The sequence below is a fragment of the Parus major genome, chromosome 9, assembly GCF_001522545.3.
Source record: "Parus major isolate Abel chromosome 9, Parus_major1.1, whole genome shotgun sequence".
Taxonomy (NCBI): domain Eukaryota; kingdom Metazoa; phylum Chordata; class Aves; order Passeriformes; family Paridae; genus Parus; species Parus major.
Genome location: NC_031778.1, coordinates 4,602,695 through 4,625,922, shown reverse-complemented (window position 1 = coordinate 4,625,922; position 23,228 = coordinate 4,602,695). Strand labels below are relative to the sequence as shown.

Sequence of the window (23,228 nt, the reverse complement as noted above, 5' to 3'; positions counted from 1 at the left end):
TTCTCACATTTCATTAAGGTAAAAGATGCTGTGTCCCTCTAAGACTGGCTGTACAGGTAAAACCCCTTCCCCTAGGACATGTGCCAGGTAACCCAACAACACTGGTTTATTGACATTTGTCAAAACAATGCAACCATATACAAAAATTCACCTTCACAAAAATGCCATCTTCATATAAAAAAAAAACCAAACCTGTTGGACTTAGTTCATAAAAAATTTAAACATTTCTTTTTCACATTTATAAAAACAACACAGCTGGTTTGTACCATGAGGATGCAGGTGATGCCCAGGGCCTGCATCCAGCTTTGTCCCAGGAAACCTGGTGTGCTGGACACCTGCTCACCATGGGCACTAACTGCAGGGACAGCCCTGAAACAAGGCACACTTCATCTTCCCCCAGTGCCAGGCACCTCTCAGTCACCAACAGGATGGCTACAGCACATTCCTGAGAAGGCAGCAGTGCTCAGGAACCCTACAGCAGCCAGGCAGTCCAATCCACACCAGGGCTGGGTGTTGGATCCACTGGGTGCAGGTGGAATGGCCACAAAGTCTTAATGAGTAATAGGCTGGGCGGACCACTGACTGTTCCCAGAGCTCTGGAACAAAATAAAAAGAGACAATTTTACTTCTAACACCTGCAAAGAAAAAGGAATTCAAAGGCTAAGTAAAAAATAAAACCATTTTCTAATGAAATGGTTTGAAACATGGTGTAGCAGAAGAACACAATTAGGGCAGGTCTCCAGCTCCTAAACCACTTCTGCTTGGGAAGAATAAGTGAGAATTATCCAGTCTCAGTGTAAGAATTACCCAAATTCTCATCAAAAGAACAACCCAAAGTATCACTCAACTCTCTTTAGCAAGAAGTGAGATGGGCAGATATCAATACACAGTTTCTTTGAAAGAGCAGCTATTCCAATCAGTTTTTTATCACACTATGTGCAATATGCCCATCTGCCTTACAAATACCTCCAACAAATCAAATTTGACAGCAAGGCAGCGCTGAGTACACAGATTTCAGCTGAAAATGGGGTTTGACAGGAAAGTAAGAACTAAAGCCAAGTGCCAGACTCTTGAGAGAAGTCACTCAAGGGACCCCTGCTTTTCCTACCTCTGCCTTGGCTGTGCACACAAACATGGGAAAATTGCTGGGAGGAGAGAAGAAGCAAGAGAAGGAAGCCTTTTACCCACCTCCCTTTCCTTCTGCTGCCCAGGAATGTTGTCCTGCCCAGGAATGTTATCCTGCTACCTGCTTGGAGCTGACTGCAGGAGGGACCAGGCTGTCCAGCTGCTGCCGGTTCCCCGTCTCAACCAGCCACTCATAGAATTTGTTTTCTACCAATGTCTGGAACTGTTTCCTCTGATCCCTGAAACAGAAACATCAGCAGGGAAATATGGAAAAATCACATTTATTTACAGTATTATACTTCTAACATGTCTTTACTATCCAAACAAGCCTCCAGATGTATCAGGAAGAGTGAGGCTTGGTTCCTGAACCATGCAGAGACAACCAGAAAAGGTTTTTACCTAGTGAATGTGACGATAATGAATCCCAAAAGCAGAACCTGGTGGAGCTGGAGAAGTCATACAAAATTCCCCATCCCACCAACACAACCACCCTGTTCCAGGGCTACCTCCACTTTCCCCTCAGGCCACAGCTGAAAAACTGTCTGAAAAGGGAGAAAATTAAAATTAGCAACCAGTGATTAAGCACTAAGGACACAAAATTCTGTTCTGACAGCACCAGAGAGGATGGAGATCAGGGAAAAAATGCACCTATAAACATACCTCACATCATTCCTGTTGCTCATTATGAACTTTTGGGGTGTTTTTGGTAAGTCCAGCAGTAACAGGGTGAGCCACTCAGCTCAGGCTAACTGGCACTGGTCAGATGCCCAAAAGCATCTCCAGAACAGCATCCCAGTCCTCTGGGATCAGCTCACATCTGGAATTTCTTAAGCCAAAGGTGGCACAGGTGTGGAGTAGCTCCTGATAGACTTTTTCAAGGAGTTACCACAATTCATTTCTGAACACCAATGAAAAATGAACATTTTTCAGTATTCTGGAGATTTTATGTGGGTTTGCTTTGAACCCATTCCTAATGTGATGTGTTGACCCCATCCTGTACTGGGAAAAGCAGGAAACTGGCTCCAGAGGAGACCATGAAGGTGCTCAGAGAGATGGAGCATCCCTCCTCTAAGGAAATGCTGGGAGATTTGGAATTGTTCAGCCTGGAGAAGAGAAGCTTTGGAGTGAAATCACTGTGGCCTTCCAGTGCCTGAAGGAGCTACAGCATGGAGAGAAACCCTTTCCAAGAGCCTGAAGTGACAGCACAAGGGGGAATGGCTTTCTACTGACAGAGGGCAGGGTCAGATATGATACTGGAAAGGAATTCTTCCCTGTGATGGAGGTGAGGCCCTGGCACAGGGAGCCCAGAGAAGCTGTGGCTGCCCCTGGATCCCTGGAAGTGCCCAAGGCCAGGCTGGATGGGGCTTGGAGCAACCTGGGGTAGTGGAAGGTGTCCCTGCCCATGGCAGGGGGTAGAATCTGGTTGGATTTTTAAGGTCCCTTCCAATTCAGGCCATTCTACTCAGCCTCAGACAAGCTCCGTGTATCCACATCCTTTTTTCAAGTTAAGGCTGCTGTCTGTATGTTCTCTTCCATTTGAGCCATTCCCCAAAAAGCAGGCTTCTGGGACACAAACTAACCCAAATTCCTCCCCAGTGAACACAGACACTTCTTTTTTCCCTTATGGATTTATCTTCTTCAAGAGTTTTTTCTCTACCTTGATCTGCTACTGACCCTGAAAGACTTTGTGCCTGATACGCTAGAAAAATGAATAAACAGGATTTTATGCTTTTGCAAGTTGTTCTTCAAGCTGTCTTCTTGGTCCTGTCTTACGGGGGTTTTACTTTCAGCCTGGCAGGATTTACATTCTTTTTTTGCCCCACTTTCCTCAATCAGACAACTTCAACTTCTTGAAAGATGTCTTCTTATTTCTAACACTCTCTTTCACCTCCCCACTTGAGCACAGCAGCTTTTTTCTTTCTACAAGCCTGATATCCTGTTTGCTGTAAGCTTCCTACTTGTCTCCCTTCCTGCCTCCCTGCCTGCTGGAGACAACAGACATTTTACACTGTCAGCTGCCCAGTTTCTTTTCAACAAGCTTCTAAACTTGCCAATTCCCCCCACTTTTTATGGAATAAGCAGTGAGCTCTTGCCTCCTGCAACTGTGGCAGACGATGGCAAATCTAAGCACATCATCCCTATTTCCTCCACTTCTTTCACAGGACGGTCCTGACAGGTCAAACCCCTTCCCAAAACTGTGGTGGGAAGCAGCAGCCCTGGGAGAACAACAGATGTTTGAAATAGGGTTTTTTTCCCCATTCTGTGCTCCAGGGGAATTTAAAAGCTACTGCCCACAATGTCATCTGCAAAGATCCACGTGCACATTCCCAGCTCACCTCAACAAGGGCTGGGACAGTCATTTACAGCTTCAATCCCAAGGTGAAGGTTGGGCTAAGAGGGTCCCCAGGCAGCTCAGGCTGCACACCCAGCCCCGGCCCAATCCACTGCCAGGGTGGATCCCTCACCTCAGCAATATCCAGGAATGCTTTTCCTGGAGTCTCACAAGCTGGGAAAATGCAACTTTGAGAAAGCACCTCCTTAGGAGCAGCATGGGTGAGGGAGGGCACTGTCCCCCTTCACTCCACTTGGTGAGGCCCCACCTGCAGAGCTGCCTTCAGCTCTGGGATAGCTGATATCCCAGCATAGCAAGGATGTGCCACTGCTGGAATCCAGAGGATGCCACAGAGGTGTTCCAGGGGCTGGAGCCTCTCTGCTCGGGAGCCAGGCTGGGAGAGCTGGGGGTGTTCACCTGGAGAGGAGAAGGCTCCAGGGAGACCTGAGAGCCACTTTCAGGGCCTAAAGGAGCTCCAGAAGAGCTGGAGAGGGACTTGGGACAAAGGACTGGAATGACAGGACAAGGGGGAATGGTTTCCCACTGCCAGTGGGCAGGGATAGATGGGACTTTGGGAAGGAATTGTTCCCTGTGAGGGAGGTGAGACCCTGGCACAGGTTGGCCAGAGAAGCTGTGGCTGCCCCATCCCTGAACTGTCCAAGGCCAGGCTGGACAGGGCTTGGAGCTACCTGGGATAGTGGAAGGCAATCCACAGCAGGGGGTGGAACAGGATGAGCTTTAAGGTCCCTTCCAACCCAAAGCATTTAGGGATTCTACAACTCTGAGCTATGTCTGTGAGCATTACTCTTCAAACCTTACCAAGCAGAATCTCAGGATTGCCAATTACTAATGCTCTAGGACTGGTCTGCAAGACATGGCTTACAAAACCCAACCCATCCTTCAGGGATTTCTGTGGAATCCCACCAAACAACCCTCTGTCCATGTGGCCAAGCTCTGCCCTTCCTGGAAGGCACTCACCTGGACAGCTCTGCCTCCTTCACCATGCGCTGCCACACCTGGACCTTCTGCTCCCGCTGGCTCAGCACCTCCTGGTACTCCTGGGGAAGCCCCCCTGGGGTCTCTGTGGTGTCTCCTTCCATCTCAAAGGGAATCACAAAGGTGTAGAAGTCTGAGGGGGGCAGGAGCTGGAAGACGCTCGCGTCACCGCTGTCCCTGCACACCAGCATGGGGCTGTCCCAGTAGTTTGGCAGAGTGGCCAAGCCCACCTGAGCCATGTGGTCTTCCAGCATGGGATAATGGGTGTGGAAAGGGGCAAAGCTGATTGCCTGGTTCCCTGAGAGGATGAGGGGCTGTGTGGGTGTGAGAGTGTGGAAGGTACAGCCAGTGGTGGACGAAAGGGACAAGCGATGGCAAACCACGATGACCTTGATGTTGTCACAGCTCTGGACGTGGACTGACGTCTCCACGGGGCCCAGGACAAAGGTGCTATTCCGGCACTTCTCGATGGACACAGATCTGCCAAAGAAATACAGAACCATTAGGGCTGGAAGGAACCCAGCCCAAGGCAGGGTCACCTGCTGGAGGTGACACAGGAACATGTCCAGGTGGGTTTGGAATGCCTCCAGAGAGGGAGACTCCACATCCTCCCTGGGCAGCTGTTGCAGTGCTCTGCCAGCCTTAACGGAAAGAAGTTCTTCCTCATGTTGAGGTGAAACTTGTGTTTTAGTTTATGGCCATTGCTCCTTGTCCCGTTACTGGCACCTCTGAGCAAAGCCTGACACAACCCTCTTGCACCCCCTGGAGATCTCTGCATGGATTGATGGGATCCCATCTCAGTCTGGTCTTCTCCAGACTAACCAGGCCCAGCTCTCTCAGCCTTGCCTTGTTAGGAAGATGCTTCAGTCCCTTCACCATCTCTGTACCATCCACTGGACCCTCTCAGGAGCTCCTTGTCCCTCCTGAGGAACCCAGACCTGAACACAGCACCCCAGCTGTGCCTCACATGAGGGGCAGGATCACTCCCTGACCTACTGGGAATGCTCTTCCTAATGCCCCCCAGGATCCCATTGGTCTGGCCCCCAGGACACACTCATGGACAGCCAGGAGTGCAGCTGTGTCCCAGTAGAACCCAAACTCACCGCAGAGGGGACAGGAGGTAAATGAAGGACTCGTTGCAACGATGGATTCTGACATGAGCCCCCACCAGAGTGTCCGAGCTCTTGGCCAGGGTCTGCCTGTACACCTGGCTCATGATCACCATAGGGGACACCTCTGGCACCACCCGGGAGCTGCAGGCAATCCTGGCTCTCCTGGTTGTTCCTTCCACTGCAAAACAAAGCCCACAAAAGTTCTGAGTCCAGCAATTCTTCAGGAAAATCGTGAGTCCCAAAGTTCAGGGATGGTACTTCCCATACCAGTCACACCATCCCTGATGCTCCCTGGGCAGGCCAACAGCATGAGGAACCAGAAATTTCAGAAACTGACAGACACTGAATGATCAAAACCACTTCAAGATTACTTAGGAGTAGCCAAGGCCTCCCACAAGCTCCAGCCAGCACCGAGCAAAGAATCTTCAGTTCCACAAGCCTGTTCCTGAACGCAAGACTCAGCTTACCAGGAAGATCCTGAGAGCAAGTTTTGAGCAGGAATTGTGTGTTTTAGAAAGGGAAATGATCCCTCTAGGACACAATCCTTAAGTCCTTCCCCATCCTCCCTAACCCACTGCTCCTCTTGGAATCCTGCAGTCAGGGAAACAAAACACTGAGTTGAATTCCATACCCTAAGGGGGAAAGTGCCTTTGCTCCACTGTCATGTCGCTGAAGGAGAGGGGCTAGGAAACCTAGACCAGGTCCCACCCCACTGCCAGACCCCTGGCCAGCAACAGGACCTGAGTTCCCATTTCTGCTTCTTTTTTTTTTTTCCCTAAATTTTACTTATACTATTTATCTATATTTATTTTTTCTGTATTTCTAATTTTCTAAATTTCTGTATTTCGATTTCTCTATGCTTTGTATTTCTGTATATTTATGTATTTCCATATACTTCTGTTCCTACTTTTCCATATTTCTATCTGCCATATTTCTGTATATTTCTATATATTTCTCTTTTGCCCCCATTTCTGTCTTTCTAAGAAAAGCTTCCCAGCAGTTTTGCCCACCTTGCTGTGCCCAGGCGAGCTTCTTGCCAGCCTTGAGGCAGACAGTCATTCCCAAGGGATTAGCAGTGAGGGAGGAGCGCAGCCAGCTCTCCAGCTTGGGCAGCGAGAAGGCTCTGGACACCTTGGAATATCCATTGTGGCCGTGGCAGGGCTGCCTGAGGGCCAGCTCGTGGAGGGGCCGGACGCTGCCGGAATTGCTGACGGTGCCCTCGAGCAGGAAGCTGAGGGCACACACGGCTTCAAAAGACACCAGGCTGCTGCAGCTGGAGTGGGAAGAGGCTGAGAGCTGCTCTGGCTCCAGCAGCAGCTCCAACATATCCAAGAGGTGGCTCTGCACAAAGGCAAGGTGCTCCTGGTCGTTCCAGTTCTGGAGGGGAAGGAAAACACACAAGGGAGTGAGTTCTCTGGGCTCAGAAGCTCCATGGACATCATCATACAAGTCCTTGCTTAGAATCCTTCCAGAAGAAGGAAACACAGTCAGACACAGTGCTCATTCCTGCTGCTCTGCTCTTCCAAAGCCAGAAAGACACCTCCCCACAAAAACTCAAAACATTTCATTCCAGCTCAAGTACCAAATATTTCCTTCTAAGAGAGCAGCACCAGGCTTTTCTACAATCCTACACAAATCCAGGCCACTGCTGCTGGCATTCAAAGGGAGAAAATAAATCAATAACTGACACTCAAGGTCTTGGAGCTGCTCCACTGGAAAATCCCTGCAGCTAGGCCAGACGTGCAGCCAGGATTCAGTGCCACCTTCCAGGATAAAAAGCTGACAGCCATTCCTCCACAGCAAGTGCACCAATAAACCAAACCCTCTGAAAGAATCCTTATATCAAATTCTCCAGTCCAAAAAAATCAGGAGACTGGAATTCTGGCAGAGCTTCATAAAGCTGAGTTTTGCTGAAGGAACACACAGTTGTGATTACACCTTGTCCTCACCACTTCTGTTCAATGTTTCAGGATCAAGTTACCCAGCTCCTATTTTCAATGATTCCAGCTTGCCCCAAGCTACATCTCACAAGCTCATCCCGCTCACAGCAGCACGTGAGCCAGAATTCCAGAGGTTTGCATGGCATTACACAGGGTTGCAAATTGTAATCCATTCACCCACACAGAGCTGCCCATGGGACACATCCAACTCACTCCTTCCTAAATACCCAGAAGTATTTTAAAAGGAAACAGCATTTCCACACAGTGGATCTACAGCTGAACAACCAACTCCCTTCTCAGAAACAGAATGGGATGCCAGGGAACCTCCTGGGATCTAAAACTCCACACTGGATCACAGGAAAGGCAATATGAGCATAAGGAGAGCTTCCTCCTTGGCTAATAAAGCTAAAAAAAGGCTGTTGCTTCTTAAAAGAAGACTTGCCAAGACTTTTAGGGAATATTCAGTCAGCTTCAGACTCCAAAAAAGTCTCATGGAAAATTAAAAAAAAATAAATTTCATAAACTATAGAGATCACAGCAACTTCCCTTTAGAATTCTGCAGCTAGACCCTTGCTCACGCTTTACTACAGGTGAAACCCTCCCAGGAGCAAACTAGCGCCTTTCCAAGCCCCCTCCAGGCAGCTTGCCACGGACAAGAAGCTCCTGCATGGAGAATCGCACAGGCACGAGCACCTTATTCCCGCCGGCCGATTTCCCACTCAGGCTGGGAGACTTGGTCCTGGCGCTGGGCCACTCGTCCCCGAGCAGAGATCGCCGCAGGGAAACGTTGTGAAGCTGCTGCACGTAAAGGAAGAGCAGGAACTGCAGAGTGTCCACGGAGAGCTGGAGAGCACGGGAGAGACAGACAAGAGTCAGGCTGGGCCGGGCTCCCCTTCAGGCGGGGTCGGGACTCGCCCTGCCTCAGGCCGGCTCCGGGCTCTTGCCTTGCTCCGCTCCCGCTCCAGCTCCTCGGCGCTGGCGCAGGCCGCCTCGGCCTCGGCCCAGCGCAGGCGGAGCGGCGGGGCGGGCCCGAGGAGGCCGCGGAAGAGCTCGAAGTAGAGCCAGGCGATCTCGCGGCTCAGCTGCAGCTTCCCGCAGGCGATGTGCCGCCAGCAGGGCCAGCGCAGCCGCGGGAAGCAGCCCTGGTCGGCCCGCGCGCGGGCGTAGGCGGCCGCCTTGCGAAGGTAGTGCGGGGTGAGGCGAGCGGGCGGCGGGGCCGGGAGCGCTCCTACCAGGAACGGCTCCGTACGCACCCACAGCCGCACCGACCCCGCCATGGCCACCGCCGCTTCCGGGTTCCGCCGCGGGCACCATAGAGACGGCCCCGCCTCCAGCCGGGAGCCGCTGTCCATTGGCTGCGACTGCCAGCGCGGGGGCGGGAAAAAGCAGTGCGCTCGCTGACTGGCTGTTCTGGAGGAAGTCAGCCTGGAGGGGTGGCGGGGCGTGGCCGGCGCGCTCGGAGGCGACGCTCCGGCAGGCTATTGGCCGGCGGCGGTGAAGTGTGAGCAGCCCATTGGCCGGCTGCAAGCGGCGGCGCGCTCGGATTGGCTAGCGGGGAACACGCCGAGCTCCCATTGGCTGGCGGCGGCCGCCGGGGCCGGGGCGCTACGGAGTCTCCTGGACGCGCCGCTCCTGCCGCTCCCCCTCAGCCGGCAGGGCCGGGCCCGCCATGGCCCCCGCATGGATCGGCCGCCTCTGCCTCCTCCTGCTCTGCCTCTGCGGGGAGGCCGCCGCGGGGTGAGTGCGCCGGGCCGCGCCCACGGGCCTGGGGGCTTCGCCTCAGCACCGGGCCTTCCCTCTACTCAGGGTCGGCGGCCGCGGCGCTGACGGGACCCCGCTCCCTTCCTCTCATCGCTTTCCTCTCTCCTATTTCCTCTCACCTCTTTCCCCTTGCCCCTTTCCCTTTCTGTCTCCCTCCCGTGCCCTCCCTCTCCCATTCCCCTCTCCCTCCCATCCCCGTTTTCCTTCACCATCTCCCCGTTCGCCTTCCCATACCTTCTCTCTCCCCCCACGGCAGGCGAGACTTCTACAAGATCCTGGGGGTGTCCCGCGGCGCCTCCATCAAGGACATCAAGAAGGCCTATCGCAAACTGGCGCTGCAGCTCCATCCCGACAGGAACCCCGACGACCCCCGGGCTCAGGAGAAGTTCCAGGACCTGGGCGCTGCCTACGAGGTGAGGCTGGGAGCCGGGAATATCCTCCCCGGGCTGGGAAGGATGCATGGGGCTCGTAGTAAAACAGGCTGGAGCGTGGCCACTGAGACTCGTGAGGATTCATTCTGTAGCATTCAGGGTACGGGAAAGGAGGTTTTTAGGGAATGTAAAGGCTCTTCCATAAGGTGCAGCTGGAATCCATCCTTCACCTGTTACTGTGTGAAATTCCATCTTCCCCTTGTTAATATACTGAATTCTATCCTACACCTTTTATTATCACAGAATCTCAGGGTGATTTAGGTTGGAAGGGACTTAAGGATGATCTCATTTCGTCCCTTTGTCGTGGTCAGGGGCCCCTTCCACATCAAATTCCCTTTTTTCCTTCTCATCAACTTCCCTGTCTTACTGCATCAAATTCCATCCTGCCCCTATTAATACATCCAATTCCAGATACTCTCCCAAACGAAAAACAAAGATCCAGAGCATACCAGGTTGCTTGGAGAGCTGCTCCTGGCAGAGGACAATCCAATGCTTCAGCTCTCTAAGCCAGGAGGAAGCCAAGACACCAGGTTAAAGTTGCTTGGAATTTATTCCCAGTTCCTCAGGGGAGAAGTGAAGGTGCAGCAGCTCCAAGGGTTTTAGGGCCTGGCTGGGATTAGTCTGAGCTGATGGGAAGTGAAAGGTGCTGGCCTTGGGTTTAGAGGATATTAAGTGAGAAAAGTAATCGTGGGTCACAGGAGGGTTCCTGTTATTCCATGATGATGATGTGGCATGCAAATGATCCCTCACACTAATAGCACTGTTCATTAAATAAATCAAATGTAGATTATTGTATTGCCCAAAGGTCTGAAGTCAAAGCCTTTCCTTGGGTGTACGTACAGAGTGATGGAATGCAGGCTGTTTCCTCCATGTTTTCTGTCCTTTTTGTCCTCCTTCTGTCACTGTTGGACTCTATCTGCTCCTGCTCCCCCTGTGCAACAGAGAGACCCAGAGGAAAGTGGTGCTGAAAAATTCCATTAGCAAGGGTTCCTGGCAGTGCCTTGCTCTGTGGGTGGGAGGTTGGGGTCGTTTGGGAAGAACCCAGCTGCAGAGGAAAGGGATTGTAGCCTGGCTCCTGCTTCTATCCCTGGTGCTCCTCAGATATGCAAATATTCCTCAGAAGTGAAGAACCAGCTGGCATTTATTTCTCTGTGTGAGAAAGAAAACTCTTCACTTTTTTCTCAGACCCCTTTTTAGTTCAGACTTAAATAAACTGGCTTAATTATCACAGAGAAAACTAATATAAAGAAAGTTCTTTTGGATAAATGTAATCTCCTATCACTTGCAGCACCTCAGGATTGATGCATGTGAAGCTGGGAGCTTGGTGCTGCTTCTGTGAGCTGGGATCTTATTGGCACTTTCTGCTGCCAAAGGATTTCTCTGCCTTTTCCTCGAGTTCCAGTTGATTTAAATCTTTGCCAGCAGTTGAGATTATTCTTTCTATTTAAAAGCTGAGTGAAAAAAATGCTTGTAAAATCAAATCAGAAATCCAGTGTTGATGTGTGTGAGGTTTGGAGGAAGCTTTTGATGCCCTCCCTGCAAAGTCTTTATCTGTTTAGCCAGGACACCTTGGAAATCCTTCTGCTGAATGAGCTGTGGGATACAGTGAGTTGATTTGGTTGTTTTGGGCAAAGTGGACCAGAATTGGGTGTCCCTTATAAACCAGATTTTTTTCTCACCATAAAGCTTCTGTTAACAGCAGTGCTGCTCAGGATCTGGGTAGATGATTATGGCAAAGCTTTCCCAAAAAATTGAGGGGGAAGTAGGTTAGTGAACCTGCTCAGTCGCTTCTTTTTCACAGGCTCGGTGATTCCCACCCAGAGCTGTATTCAGCTGTTCCAGCAAGGAAGGAGACTGATCCCAGGAGAGGGAGCTAAGACTCTTCTACAAAGAGTCATGAGTCTCAGGATGGATTTGGGAGGAGTTTCCATGGGAATCTCAGGTGGCAAAGGGAGAACTGAACCTTTACCCGCTGGGTGAAAGCAGTGAAGTCAGCGCCGATTTTTTCCCTGTTGCTAGCATTTATCAGTGGTTATAATTCCACAGAATCCCAGGATGGTTTGAGTTGGGAGGGATCTTTAAGCTCATCCAGTCTCACCCTCTGCTATGGGCAGGGACACCTCCTGCTGGACCAGGTGGCTCCAAGTCCCATCCAGCCTGGCCTTGGACACTTCAGGGGTGGCGCAGCCACAGCTTCTCCAAACACCCCAAATTCAGCTGGTTTTCATGTTTTAGCTGCTTTTCAACCTGTTGAGTTGCTTCTCCATCTGTTCCCTCTCCTGTTCAGCCTTCTGAAAGCCAACCTGCCAACTCTGGCTTTTCTAAATATGATCAGTGGGGGAGGAAGGGTAAGGAAGATGAAATGTGACCAGAGACTTCTGGATCTCTGAGGCAGGAAAGAGCGAAGATCAAAACTTAGGAAATAAAATTGATGCTTAGAATTCTTAAAAGTCATGGCTGAGACACAGGGATGGTGGTATGTGATTTTTTGTCTCAGTATGTCCTACTTTGTAGGATTTGAGTTATTCTTTCTGATTATTTTTTGGTATTTTACATAAACTCCATGTTTATACTTTCCAGGATCTCCTGCTTTTTTTAATGAACAAAATGTGCTTGTTATGGTCTTAACTTTTCTAGACAGCACAGCAAGCAGCTCTCCTGTAGTGTCCCCAATGAAAAGTGCTGGGGACCCTCAGAGCCTTGTTCAACACCTCTCCTCAGCTCCACATGAGCCTTTCCTACATCCCTGCCTTTTCCAGGTGCTGTCAGATGAGGAGAAGAGGAAGCAGTACGATGCCTATGGTGAGGAGGGCCTGAAGGATGGGCACCAGAGCTCCCACGGAGACATCTTCTCCCAGTAAGGAGGTTTACTCCCTTTGGGCTGTCCTACAGCTGCCTCTCTGATTCTGTGAGGCTCAAGCACCCTTTTGATGGGGTCTTTACCTGGCCCAGAGTCGCTGAGAGTTGAGAATTTGAAGAAATACATTTACTGTGGGTATCCCACATGCAGTTTCCAGTTTTGGTGTGGCCCAGTCATTGCTGCAAGCAGGAATGAGTAGAGACTTCCATCATTGGCACTTCTGGGTACTGTGGGTGATTTTTCAGGTGCAGCACCTGCTTCAAACATGTGGAAACTTTCTCCGATTATCTGTGTGTGGTTGGGGTTTAACCTGTTGTCACACATCACTTTGGGGACACTTTTCCTTCTGCAAAGCAATGCTGTGGTTACTTGCACTGCACCTGTGGAATTCGGAGAATTAAAAACCAAAGGTACTTGCACATTGCTTGGACAGAACCTGATTTTCTGCTCCTTTGGATAAATTTCCTGAAATAATTCCGGAAGTTGCTCAGCTCCTGTAATCCTGGGTGAGGACTTGCACTGCTGCTCTGCTCTGTTCTGAGGGACAATATGCAGGGTTCCTAAGGAGTTTTCCTCATCCCTCTTGTCCTCAAACTACAGAAAACCAACTTGCTAGCAGTGACTTGCAGCACTACTTGGAATTTACACCTTTTGGTGGTGGCAGCTGAGCAGCAGTGCAGCATGGAGAGCTCAGATTTTGAGTGTTTTGTTCCAAATTTTGTTTTCTTTAGTGCAGAAAACTCTCCCAAAGTGGCTGCTTTGTTTGAAGGCTTTAGTTGTGTTCTGCAGGAGCAAAAAGGTGTTCCTGGGTTTACTCTGAAGCTTTAGGACTGCTAGGAGGCTGTTTTATAGTGGAGTAGTAGCATTTTCCCAGAATTCCTTCCTGACCTAATCAATGTGCTTAACTCCAGCTTCTTTGGGGACTTTGGATTCATGTTTGGAGGAAACCCTCGCCAGCAAGACAGGAATATTCCCCGAGGAAGTGACATCATCGTGGACCTGGAGGTCACACTGGAGGAGGTGTATTCAGGAAACTTTGTAGAAGTAGGTTTACTTATCTTAGTGTTTACAGGTGTTCCCAGGTTCGAGGTGTCTGACCAGAGCTCAGAATATCTTCTCTCAAAAATTAGCAGCTGAAATAGATTCTCCATTTCTGTGTCTGGCAGTGGAGGATGTTGTGGTGCTGTTTCCTGTAGTTTACTGGAGAAACTACACATTTATTCACCTTTTGCAACTGGCAGTGTCTCCATGAAGTGTGATAATACTGATTTATTGGCTGTCAGTCACCAGCTCAGCTTGATTAGTGCAGCAGCCCAGTTGGAAGAGATGTAACTTGTCCCTGTGTAGAACTTAGGGATATTTGAGGGGCTGTTCATAAGCTTCAAATTCACTTTGCAGTTCTTGCAAAACCACATTGAGGATTTTTCAGTCTCCTTTTATGGCCAAACATGTCATTGCAAGTTTCCAGATTATGTAAGTTTGAAGAGTGTGTGGGAAATTATTGTCTTCTTTTCAGCAAGCTCCATCTCTGGTGCTGACAATCCCTCCTGTCTGCATGTTGGCTTTCCATTGTTTGATTTTGTGTTGTGGCTGTTGGGGGAACTCCAGATAATTTTCCTGTTGTGTGGGACAAGGAAGTGTCATAACCAAAGCATGGTGGGGTGTTCCATCCTACTGTTATCTTTCCTCTATGGAAAGGTGTGGAAAATGAAGAGGAATAGCAATAGGGATGTCAGAGAGAGCTTTTCTGGTGTTTAACGTGTGATCACAAGGTGAAACTTTGTCAGTGTTTTGCTGAGGCCACATTTGGAGCTATTATGGCAGCACCACACAACGTGTCCCTGCCCATGGCATGGGGCTGCAATAAGGTGATCTTTAAGGTCCCTTCCAAACCAAAACATTCTCTGTTCAGAGAAATCCAGACCCTTGTGGAGACCCAGGAACACTGACATCAACCTCTCCCTCTTCCCTGCAGGTTGTCAGGAACAAGCCAGTGGCAAGACAGGCGCCTGGCAAACGGAAATGCAACTGCAGGCAGGAGATGAGAACCACCCAGCTGGGGCCTGGGCGCTTCCAGATGACTCAGGAAGTTGTTTGTGATGAATGTCCCAACGTCAAGTGAGTTTGGTGCTCTTTCCTGCTCCACAAAATCGTAAATTCCGTGATTTTATGTAGCGATATAGGGATGTTTATTCCAAAACTCACCACTAGGTGGGGGACGCACCTGTATTCCCAGGAAGAACCGGTGACTTTGGAAAGGCTTAACACAGGCTTAACACGGGGTTCTCATAGCCAGGGAGCCACTCTTTATTCTTTTCCGCTGAATGTAGAGCTTCCCTGTTTCCTCTTCCAGCCTTTTATTCCTTGCACAGTCACACTGCAGTGGAAGTTCCACAGCTAAATCTGAACGGGAAGCACACAGCTGGGAACAACTGGATTTGGAATGCCATGCTGTAGTCACATACCCTGATGCTGACTGTGTGTTTGGGAGCTTTCAGCTTCACCTTCTCTACTTCCTGAGTCTCAGCTCACCAGAAAGGCAGCTCTAGCCCTCTAGGTTTAGATGTGAGCAAAGAGAGCATGTGTGAGCTTTATGGGGGTGTTCTTCTTACCCCAGTGGCACAAATTAAAAATTGAGATGAAGTTAGAATAAATAAAGTTGAAAACTGAGTGCTGGGTGGCTCTTCCCGTTTTCAGACTGGTGAATGAGGAGCGGACGCTGGAAGTGGAGATAGAGCCAGGGGTGAGGGATGGCATGGAGTATCCCTTCATCGGGGAAGGTGAGTGTGTGCTCAGCTCTGAGCTGCTCCTCTGCCACGGTTCTCTGGCACTGGCAGTGCCCAAACCCCCCATGTGGTTGGAATTGCTGTTCCTCTTCACGTTCTGGAATCCAGGAGCATGTTCCTACATCTGGATAGCACAGTTACACTCTCTTAGCTGGGAGTGGGGACATGAACAAAACCAGCTCTAAAGCTGATGTTTCCCATAATACTTGAGCAGGAGCAAGTTCCAGGCTTGAGCCTGTGAAGGGATCCCCTCTGCCCTTCAGTGACTGAAGGACATCATTAATATGCAGAGGTCTCCCAGAACAATAGAGGTGTGACCTTGCTGAGGCAACCCTCAGAAAGCCCTAAGCTCTTTAGTTTATGTTTAAGCAGAATTCTGATCATCTAAAGATCAATTACTTGGGTTTTTTTTCCCCTTTGACTTGTGAGCTGCAAGTCTGTAATATCCTGCTTGTCTTTCCATTTCTTCCTAACACATTTCCTTTAAACAAAGCTTTTCTTTCTCCCCCACAGGTGAGCCCCACGTGGATGGGGAGCCAGGAGATTTGCGCTTCCGAATAAAAGTTCTTAAGTAAGTCTCTGGCCTAGTTAGGCTCTTGCTTGGCCAGATGGAGCTTGCCCTTCAGTAGGGCAGGTGCAAGCCTGGCACTCAGGGCTGTGCAGGATGCTCAGCCTTCATGGTGCTGGAGGAGCTGGACTTGAAGCTGTTAAAAGTGGAATTATCAAAGTACCTTAATTTTTTTTGGCTTGAATTCACCATGTGTGATTCAGAATAAATATCTCCTTTTTCCTAGCACACAGTCTCGCTATTGTAAGGAAATGCACTACTAAGAAAATTGCTGTGTGAGTCAGGACTTCTTGCCACACCTCGCCACTCACTGCCCTAGAAATAGAAAAGACACTTATCAGTGCATATCTTACACAGGAAAATGAGGTTAAATTTGATTCACTCCCCACTTCCCTTCCTATTTGTGATTTCTCCTAGCTCCCAAATAGAAGGAAAGAAACTCAAGGATGTGTTTCCCCTCTGGGGAAGGAGAAAAGTTCAATGCCTCTTATTTCCACAGGCACCCAGTGTTTGAAAGGAGAGGAGATGACTTGTACACAAACGTGACAATCTCGCTGGTCGAGGCACTGACAGGCTTTGAGATGGACATTGCTCATTTGGATGGGCACAAGGTGAGGCCTAGGGTGTTGTGTGCATCCCAAATTCACCTGCAGCTCCATGCTGAGGGTTGGCTTGCTCAGGGTCCAGTTATCCACAGTATTCCCTCTGGTGGAGCATTCAAGGCCAATTCCCATGGAGCCAAAATGGGCCCTCTCTACAAGGGGTGCACAGTGTGTCCCTCACTTCCAGGCTAACCCAGTTCTGGCATTTGCCCAGTAAAACTGCCTGGACCCACTGGATATCACTGGTTTTGGCAAGGAATCAGTGCCAGTCAGAGCTTTCCAGTGGGTTGGAAAGAGTGTTGGAGTATTGGGGTGCACACACACAGTATGGAGTGTCCAGGGAGGTGGTGAAGTCCCCATCCCTGGAGGTGTCCAAGGAACATCTGGATGTGGCCCTCAGTGCTCTGTTCTGGTTGACAAGGAGAGGATCAGTCATGGCTTGGACTCAATGATCTTGGAAGTCTCTCCCAACCTCAATGATCCTGGGATCCTGATCCTCTAGCACTAATAATGTTCTAAAATTCCTTTTCTCCCCAGGTTCACATTGCCCGGGATAAAACCACAAAACCTGGTGCCAAGCTGTGGAAGAAGGGAGAAGGTCTTCCGAACTTTGATAACAACAACATCAAAGGCTCCCTAATAATCACCTTTGACGTGGAGTTCCCCAAGGAGCAGCTGACACCTGAGCAGCGGGAAGGTGCGTGTCCAGAGCCCTGAACCTGGCACAGCTCATCCAGGGGCTGGAGCAGTCAGGAGGAGTCTGCAGCTCTAGATGTCTCTGTGCCCCTTGTCCAACATAACACTGTTGGCTGATGGCTTGTAATTGACTCCCACTTCCCCTGGAAGTGAGGAAGCTTGGCTGCTGCGGTTGTGGCTGAGGTTGGGATGTGCTGCTGCTGGAGTGCTTGGCAAGTTTGCAGGTGCTTTGTTTTGGTGCTGCCCATCTGTCTGACCCCACAGCCTTGCTGGGCTCAGCCTCTGTCTGCTTTGCCTCGGCTGGAATGGGATCACAAGGGGTTTCCAGCCCCTGCTCCTACTTTCTTGGAGGCAAGACTTGTGGAAATCCCTGATCCAAGGATGAGGAATGTTACAGTGTGTCAGGAGAAGGGTTGTTCCTCCCCGCAGCTCCTTCCACCCTACTCCCCCTAGGACGTATCTGCTGCTCTGCTTCAGTGCTCAAACGGAAACCTGATGAACCACATAGGAATCCTAAAATTGCCAGGAGGGTAAATCCCATACTCCTAGCAGGGAAGTCTTTGCTCCAGCAGCCTCTGTGGTTCTGCTGCTCCATGTCAGGATGAGGAATCAAGGACCTCATCCTTTGCCATGGGATGAAGATATTCCTGGCATGTACTAGTGCAGCTGTTCAGGAAATCCCCATCCCCAGAACTTCTTCCAGAGCTTCTTCTGAAGTGGATTCATATCTTTTAGTGGATTTCCTGGACTCCTCAAGTTTGCAGTGGAAAGCCAAGCACTGGGTGGGTTTTATTCCACCCTTGGCACTTACTGCTGCCTTGGCCACACTGTGCCAGCTGCCCTGTGCAGTCCAGTTGGTGGCTGCAGCTCCAGATGTCCCAAGGCTCTTCCTGCAGCTGTTAGGGCTGGGAGGTCTGTACTATGGGCTATGAGAATGATCCTGGTTCATAGTTTTATCCCTGTGCTTTCCTTCTTGTTCTTGTTCCAAGAGCGTTGTGCAGGGCACTATGACCACATCACTGTGGAGTCTCAGTCCAGGCTCTGCTGTCCTTCCAGAAGCTTCACCAGGCAACAGCAGCTCTGAAACAGATGTGAGGTTATTCCATCTGTTCCTCTTGGCAGTTTAGAGGACACTGGGCAAGGAGCAGTGACAGAAGCCTCCGTGTTTTTGACAGAATTGCTCACACACCTCTACAGATATCCGGGAACAAAGAGATGATGGCACTGGCAGGGGTGTGTTCAGGCACAGGGCCTTGGGTGTTTCTTTCCCTCCTAAAGCAATTCCACATTTCCCAGGGGAAGGTGACTGGGTTGGCAGTCAGATGCCTTATCTGTGTGGTGGGTATCTCCAAACATCTATGATTTCTGGAGTTTTATGAGGGAATAGGTCTATCCCTGTGTGTGGCAGCAGTTCAGTGTACACATTCAATGGAAAACTGTAGGCTTCAGAATTCAAAACATCCCTTTTTTCCTTATTGTTGGCAGTGGTCCTCATTTCTTATCTCCTGACCACATGCCTGGCTCCTGGGGCTGTCAGAAGATACTCTGGCTCTGAGAGCACCACCCCAAGCTTTGGAGTCACAGCAATAACATCCCTTCTTTCCTGCAGTGGGACTTGATCACTGTTGATCAGAGCTGCTCTGTGCTGTAACCTGTCACTTCTTGTTGGTATCAGCAACATTTCAAAGGAAAAATTGACTTCAGGCTCTAAAAAGTGCCTGAAGTGCAGTAGCACTAATTGTTAGGATTCCTAGTTGGAATTCCTGAGTAAACCTCAGGTACATGTTGAAATATTCTGCACTACTGAGGATGTTCTGTTGAGGCCACTGCCAGGGGTGTGGGAGCTGCTGGGAAATGAGGTGTGGGATGGTGGTAATCCCAATTATTTCAATGTTCCTGGAGCACACCTTTCTCCAGCTATGCCCTTCCTTTCTAAGAATAACACATCCAGGGGCCACATCCTCTCACCCACCAGCTGGGAAGTGACTTGGAGCCCCCTCTGGATGTCAGAGAGGAAGTGAATTTGCCTTAGAGAATGATCTGTTCCTAATAATGAGCAGCTCCTGGACAGGGGTTTGCTTTGTCCTGGTGTTCCTGAAAAGAGTTCAGGAATCTCTGGCCATCAGGAAAGGAGCATGAGAAGTTCTTGCCTGGCAGAGAGACATCCTGTTTCCAGTTACTACTTCCAGGACAGTTTTCCAGTATTTTAACACAGCTACTGTTACCCTTATGCATCCCATCACTGGTTTTTTTAAAAGGTTTAAGGATAGACAAGCAGGACAATGGTTTAAGGATAGACAAGCAGGACAATGGTTTAAGGATAGACAAGCAGGACAAGGGTTGCAGGGAGACAAACTGTTTTTTAGCAGGATTTCCTGAAGGATTTGCATGCCTGAAAGGTTGGAAGTTTTTCTGTACAAGTAAATTGGTTGGTTTCATTACTGATAGTCAATCTAAATCTCCCCTGGGGCAACCTGAAGCCATTTCCTCTCATTCTGTCCTGTGTTCCCCTGAGCAGAGCCTGACCCCCACCCAGCTGCCCTCTCCTGTCAGGGAGTTGTGCAGAGCCAGAAGGTCCCCCTTGAGCCTCCTTTTCTCCAGGCTGAGCCCCTTTCCCAGCTCCTTCAGCCTCTCCTGGTGCTCCAGCCCCTTCCCCAACTCAGTTCCCTTCCCTGGACATGCTCCAGCCCCTCAATGTCCTTCCTTTAGTTATTTGAAGGTCACCCACAATGTTGGGAGTTTCCCTCTGGTTTGGGTTCTGTTTTGGCTCGGTGGTTTTTGAGGCTGCTCTGAGCTGTGTCCTGAGGGGCTCCAGGGCAGTGAGTGACCAGGCTGAGTTAATCAGAGGGGACTCCCTCTCTAATCTCTGGAAAAACAGTGACACATCCACCCTTGCCACTCTGCTTCCTCTGCTCCGTGTGGACTTGCCCTTTAAGCAGCAGTGGAGACCTGCCAGTTCTTCCCTGTCGTGCCGACCCCAGGAGATGAGCTATTATGGATTTAAGGGCTGACTCACTCTTTTAGCCTGTTTGGTAAGAATTTGATACCGACAGATCCTTGAACTGCCAGTTCCTTGGAATGTTTAGTGTACGGGATTTCAGGAATGGGGAAGGAGCATTGGAAAAGTCATCCCACTGTCTTTGCTGTGCTCTGTGTGTGACACTCTTCCTTCTCTTGCAGGTCTCAAGCAGCTGTTGAAACAAGGATCAGTGCAGAAGGTCTACAACGGATTGCAGGGATATTGATGTGTGGAAAAATTGGACTTCCCTGGAAATGCAAAGTCAGATTTGTTTGCAGTCTTTTCTCCTGCCCACTGTAGAAGAGGGAAGAGGGAGGGGGGCGATGGTTGAGGTTTAGCTCATCTTTGGTTTGTAAATTATGGAAGTGCTCAGAGTTTGGGGAAATACTTTTTCAGGACATAACTGGTGCTGCCTATCATGTTCCATGTCCTGGAACAACAGAGATTCCTTGAGCAGGAAAACAGCTGGGGAAAGAAGTTTTAAATTCCACACAGATTGGAATTTCTGGTTTTTAAATATATTTTGATGTGACTTTTCTTGGCCATCTCAACATATTTTCATAGCTGCTCCTGCTTTTTACATCCTTTGTGTAAATTTCTTCTGAATTCCTGTTGTTTTGGGGTGATATTTTTAATCCCAGCCCTTCCTCCCCTTCCCCTCTGAGTCCAGAGTGTGGTATTGGTTCACAGACTAGTTTTGGGGCAGGAATACTGGTGCTGTTGGGAGTGCACTGGGGGCTGTGTTAGGCCCCACAATTGTTTGGGAAAAGAGTCTCTCGATGCCTCTGTGGGCTCTCTTAACTACCAAGTCCCAAGAGTCAACACCTGGTTTGAAATTTGAAGTTGCACCAGCTTAGCAAAGACTCCTTGGCCATGGTGGAATTTGGGAATGGCTCCTCATGGCCTTGGTTGTCCCTCGTTGCCCCCACGTGGAACCAGTCTGGAAAAGCTCCCTCCCCTCCTGCGCTCTGTCCTCCGTGAGGACGGGTGAGGCTGATGGGAATAAACTGTTGGAGTTGGAATGGCAAAACCTGCCTGGTGATGTGTTTCTGGGACAGACCTGGGTTTCCTTGTGCCAGGCAGCAGCAGAAATCATGGAATCAGTAAGGCTGGAAAAGCCCTCTGAGGTCAAGTCCAACCATTGCCCCAGCACTGCCCAGGCCACCACTGCCCCGTGTCCCCAGGTGCCACATCCACACCTCTGTTAAACCCCTCCAGAGATGGGGACTCTGCCACTGCCAGTGCTTGACCACCCTTTTAGGGAAGGAATTTTCTGTCATGTCCAATCTAAACCTCCCAGGAGCAACTTGAGGCTGTTTCCTCTTGTCCTGTCACTTGTTCCCTGGCAGAAGAGGCCAATGCCACCTGTTTCCACACTCCTTCCAGTTCCTTCAGGGATCTTGGGGGCTCTAAAGTGGGATCCTTCCAGCTTCTCCCTACCCCATTCCCTATTTGGGAAGTGGATGGGCTGTGGTTTGCCTACTGGGAAGTGCTGCAGCAGATGCAGCCTCAAGGTGGATTTGTTTTGGGTTTATTCCCTGTTTTCCTTCCTTGGGAGCAGGAAGCAGCTTGAGGTGGGCACAGCCCCTGTGTCCATGCTGCCCTAGGTCCAGCAAGTCCCACCCACCCCTGCAGCTCCAGTGCTTCCAACCAGTGGGAGTGACGCAGGGGAAGCAGCAGCCCCGGGAAGATTTCCTGTTGGATCCTGTGTACGTTTGCCTTGGCAGAGCACAGCAGGGGCTTGGGGAGCAGCTGAGACAAACCCTTGGTCTCTGCTTCTCCTCAGAATCCATAAGGATAAAGTAACCCCAGCTGAGGCTGCTTCCTCTGCCCATGATGGCCAGTCTTTTCCAAGTGCTGCCTCTGCTCCCTCTTAGTTCAAGTTTCCAGGAAACCTCAGATTTCAAAGGAATTCCTTCCCATATCCCTGTGCATGGGGCTGTTTGCTGTTATTCCAGCCCCTTGCAGCCGTGCTCACCTGTAGCAATAAATCCAAAAAGCCAAGATTTCATCCCTAAGCTTCAGGTTCGTCCCCAGGGCAAGGCGTAACCTCTCCTACCTGCACCCCCAGCAGAAGCCAGCGGGTTTATTTTGTTCCTGCTGCTGCTTTTCCTTTCCCTGCTAATTCCTTTCCTTCCTGTGGTTTGTTTTAATTGCATTGTGGGGCCAGACTCTGGAGAACACAACAATGGCTGCAGAGCCCTGGCTTGCTCACCAGGAAGGGGAAAAACAGGGAAAAAAAAGCCCCAAATTCCAACCAAGAATCCCTGTTTCCTTCCACCCTTTCCCCCGTGGTGTGGGGTGTGTTCGGAACCACCATCCAACATTTTTCCTACCTCCAGACAAAGCTTCCAGAGCTTCCATGCTTTTGCCCAGCAGCAACAGCAGTGCTTTCCCAGTGGTTTTGGTCCACTCGCAGTGTGCTTTTTTTGGGATCATGGAATATTTGTCCTCCAAGAATTGGAGGTGCAGAGGGTGCTCGGTGTCCTTGACATCTTCTGTCCCCTTCTTCAGTGACGTGGAGCTGGTGGGAGCAAGTCATGGCACACATGGACTCCTTTATCCACAGAAATACTTCCCATGAGATTTAAGTGTTCATCTTGGTCTGGCACCAGGCAAGGATGCTGACTGAACCTCCAGGGTGGGAATTCTGTAATGCACAGCTTGAATTTCCAGTCCTTTCTAAGCAACAGCATTCCCAAACTGGGAACAAATAAACACAGATTTCCTGTGCCTCTTTTAACATCAATCCTTGGAACAGTGAGGATTGTGAGGGTTCTGATGAGGGCATGTTGTTCAATTCTTCTAGGAAAACACTTGTCCTTGGAATGCACTCCCAGAAGTCCATGCTGCTTTGGGAAGGCCTGGCTAAAATGGGGTCCTGGTTTATTCCTGAAGGGAATGATTTCCAGCATCTGCAGGGGCTGTGTGTGTTCCTTCAGGCCCTCACCACAGGCTGGCTTTTAGATGTCATTGCCTCCATCAGCGCTGTGTTCCCAC

General features: G+C 50.0%; 2 protein-coding genes across 5 annotated transcripts; one reads left to right on the top strand and one right to left on the bottom strand.

The window, feature by feature from the left end:
* Positions 1 to 88: 88 nt before the first annotated feature.
* TBCCD1 (TBCC domain containing 1) lies at positions 89 to 8,794 on the bottom strand. Of its 4 annotated transcripts, none has more exons than XM_015638197.2 (7): positions 8,450 to 8,794; positions 8,199 to 8,348; positions 6,576 to 6,942; positions 5,557 to 5,743; positions 4,436 to 4,933; positions 1,189 to 1,364; positions 89 to 596 (listed from the first exon to the last, which is right to left on the bottom strand). In XM_015638197.2, exons 1-6 carry the CDS (start codon positions 8,780 to 8,782, stop codon positions 1,235 to 1,237), a joined length of 1,665 nt encoding a protein of 554 aa, XP_015493683.1. In that variant the 5' UTR covers positions 8,783 to 8,794; the 3' UTR covers positions 89 to 596; positions 1,189 to 1,234. The 4 variants fall into 4 exon arrangements, 2 of the variants coding, with proteins under 2 accessions (XP_015493683.1, XP_033372620.1); XR_001523384.2 differs by lacking the exon at positions 89 to 596 and adding an exon at positions 1,525 to 1,667 and having other exon boundaries at positions 1,249 to 1,364; XR_004498704.1 differs by lacking the exons at positions 89 to 596; positions 1,189 to 1,364 and adding exons at positions 1,525 to 1,667; positions 1,786 to 2,023.
* A 302-nt stretch (positions 8,795 to 9,096) lies between these two features.
* DNAJB11 (DnaJ heat shock protein family (Hsp40) member B11) lies at positions 9,097 to 21,258 on the top strand. Its single transcript, XM_015638230.3, has 10 exons — positions 9,097 to 9,242; positions 9,523 to 9,679; positions 12,457 to 12,554; positions 13,469 to 13,601; positions 14,533 to 14,675; positions 15,255 to 15,337; positions 15,857 to 15,914; positions 16,411 to 16,522; positions 17,051 to 17,210; positions 20,390 to 21,258. Exons 1-10 carry the CDS (start codon positions 9,175 to 9,177, stop codon positions 20,452 to 20,454), a joined length of 1,077 nt encoding a protein of 358 aa, XP_015493716.1. The 5' UTR covers positions 9,097 to 9,174; the 3' UTR covers positions 20,455 to 21,258.
* Positions 21,259 to 23,228: the final 1,970 nt, after the last annotated feature.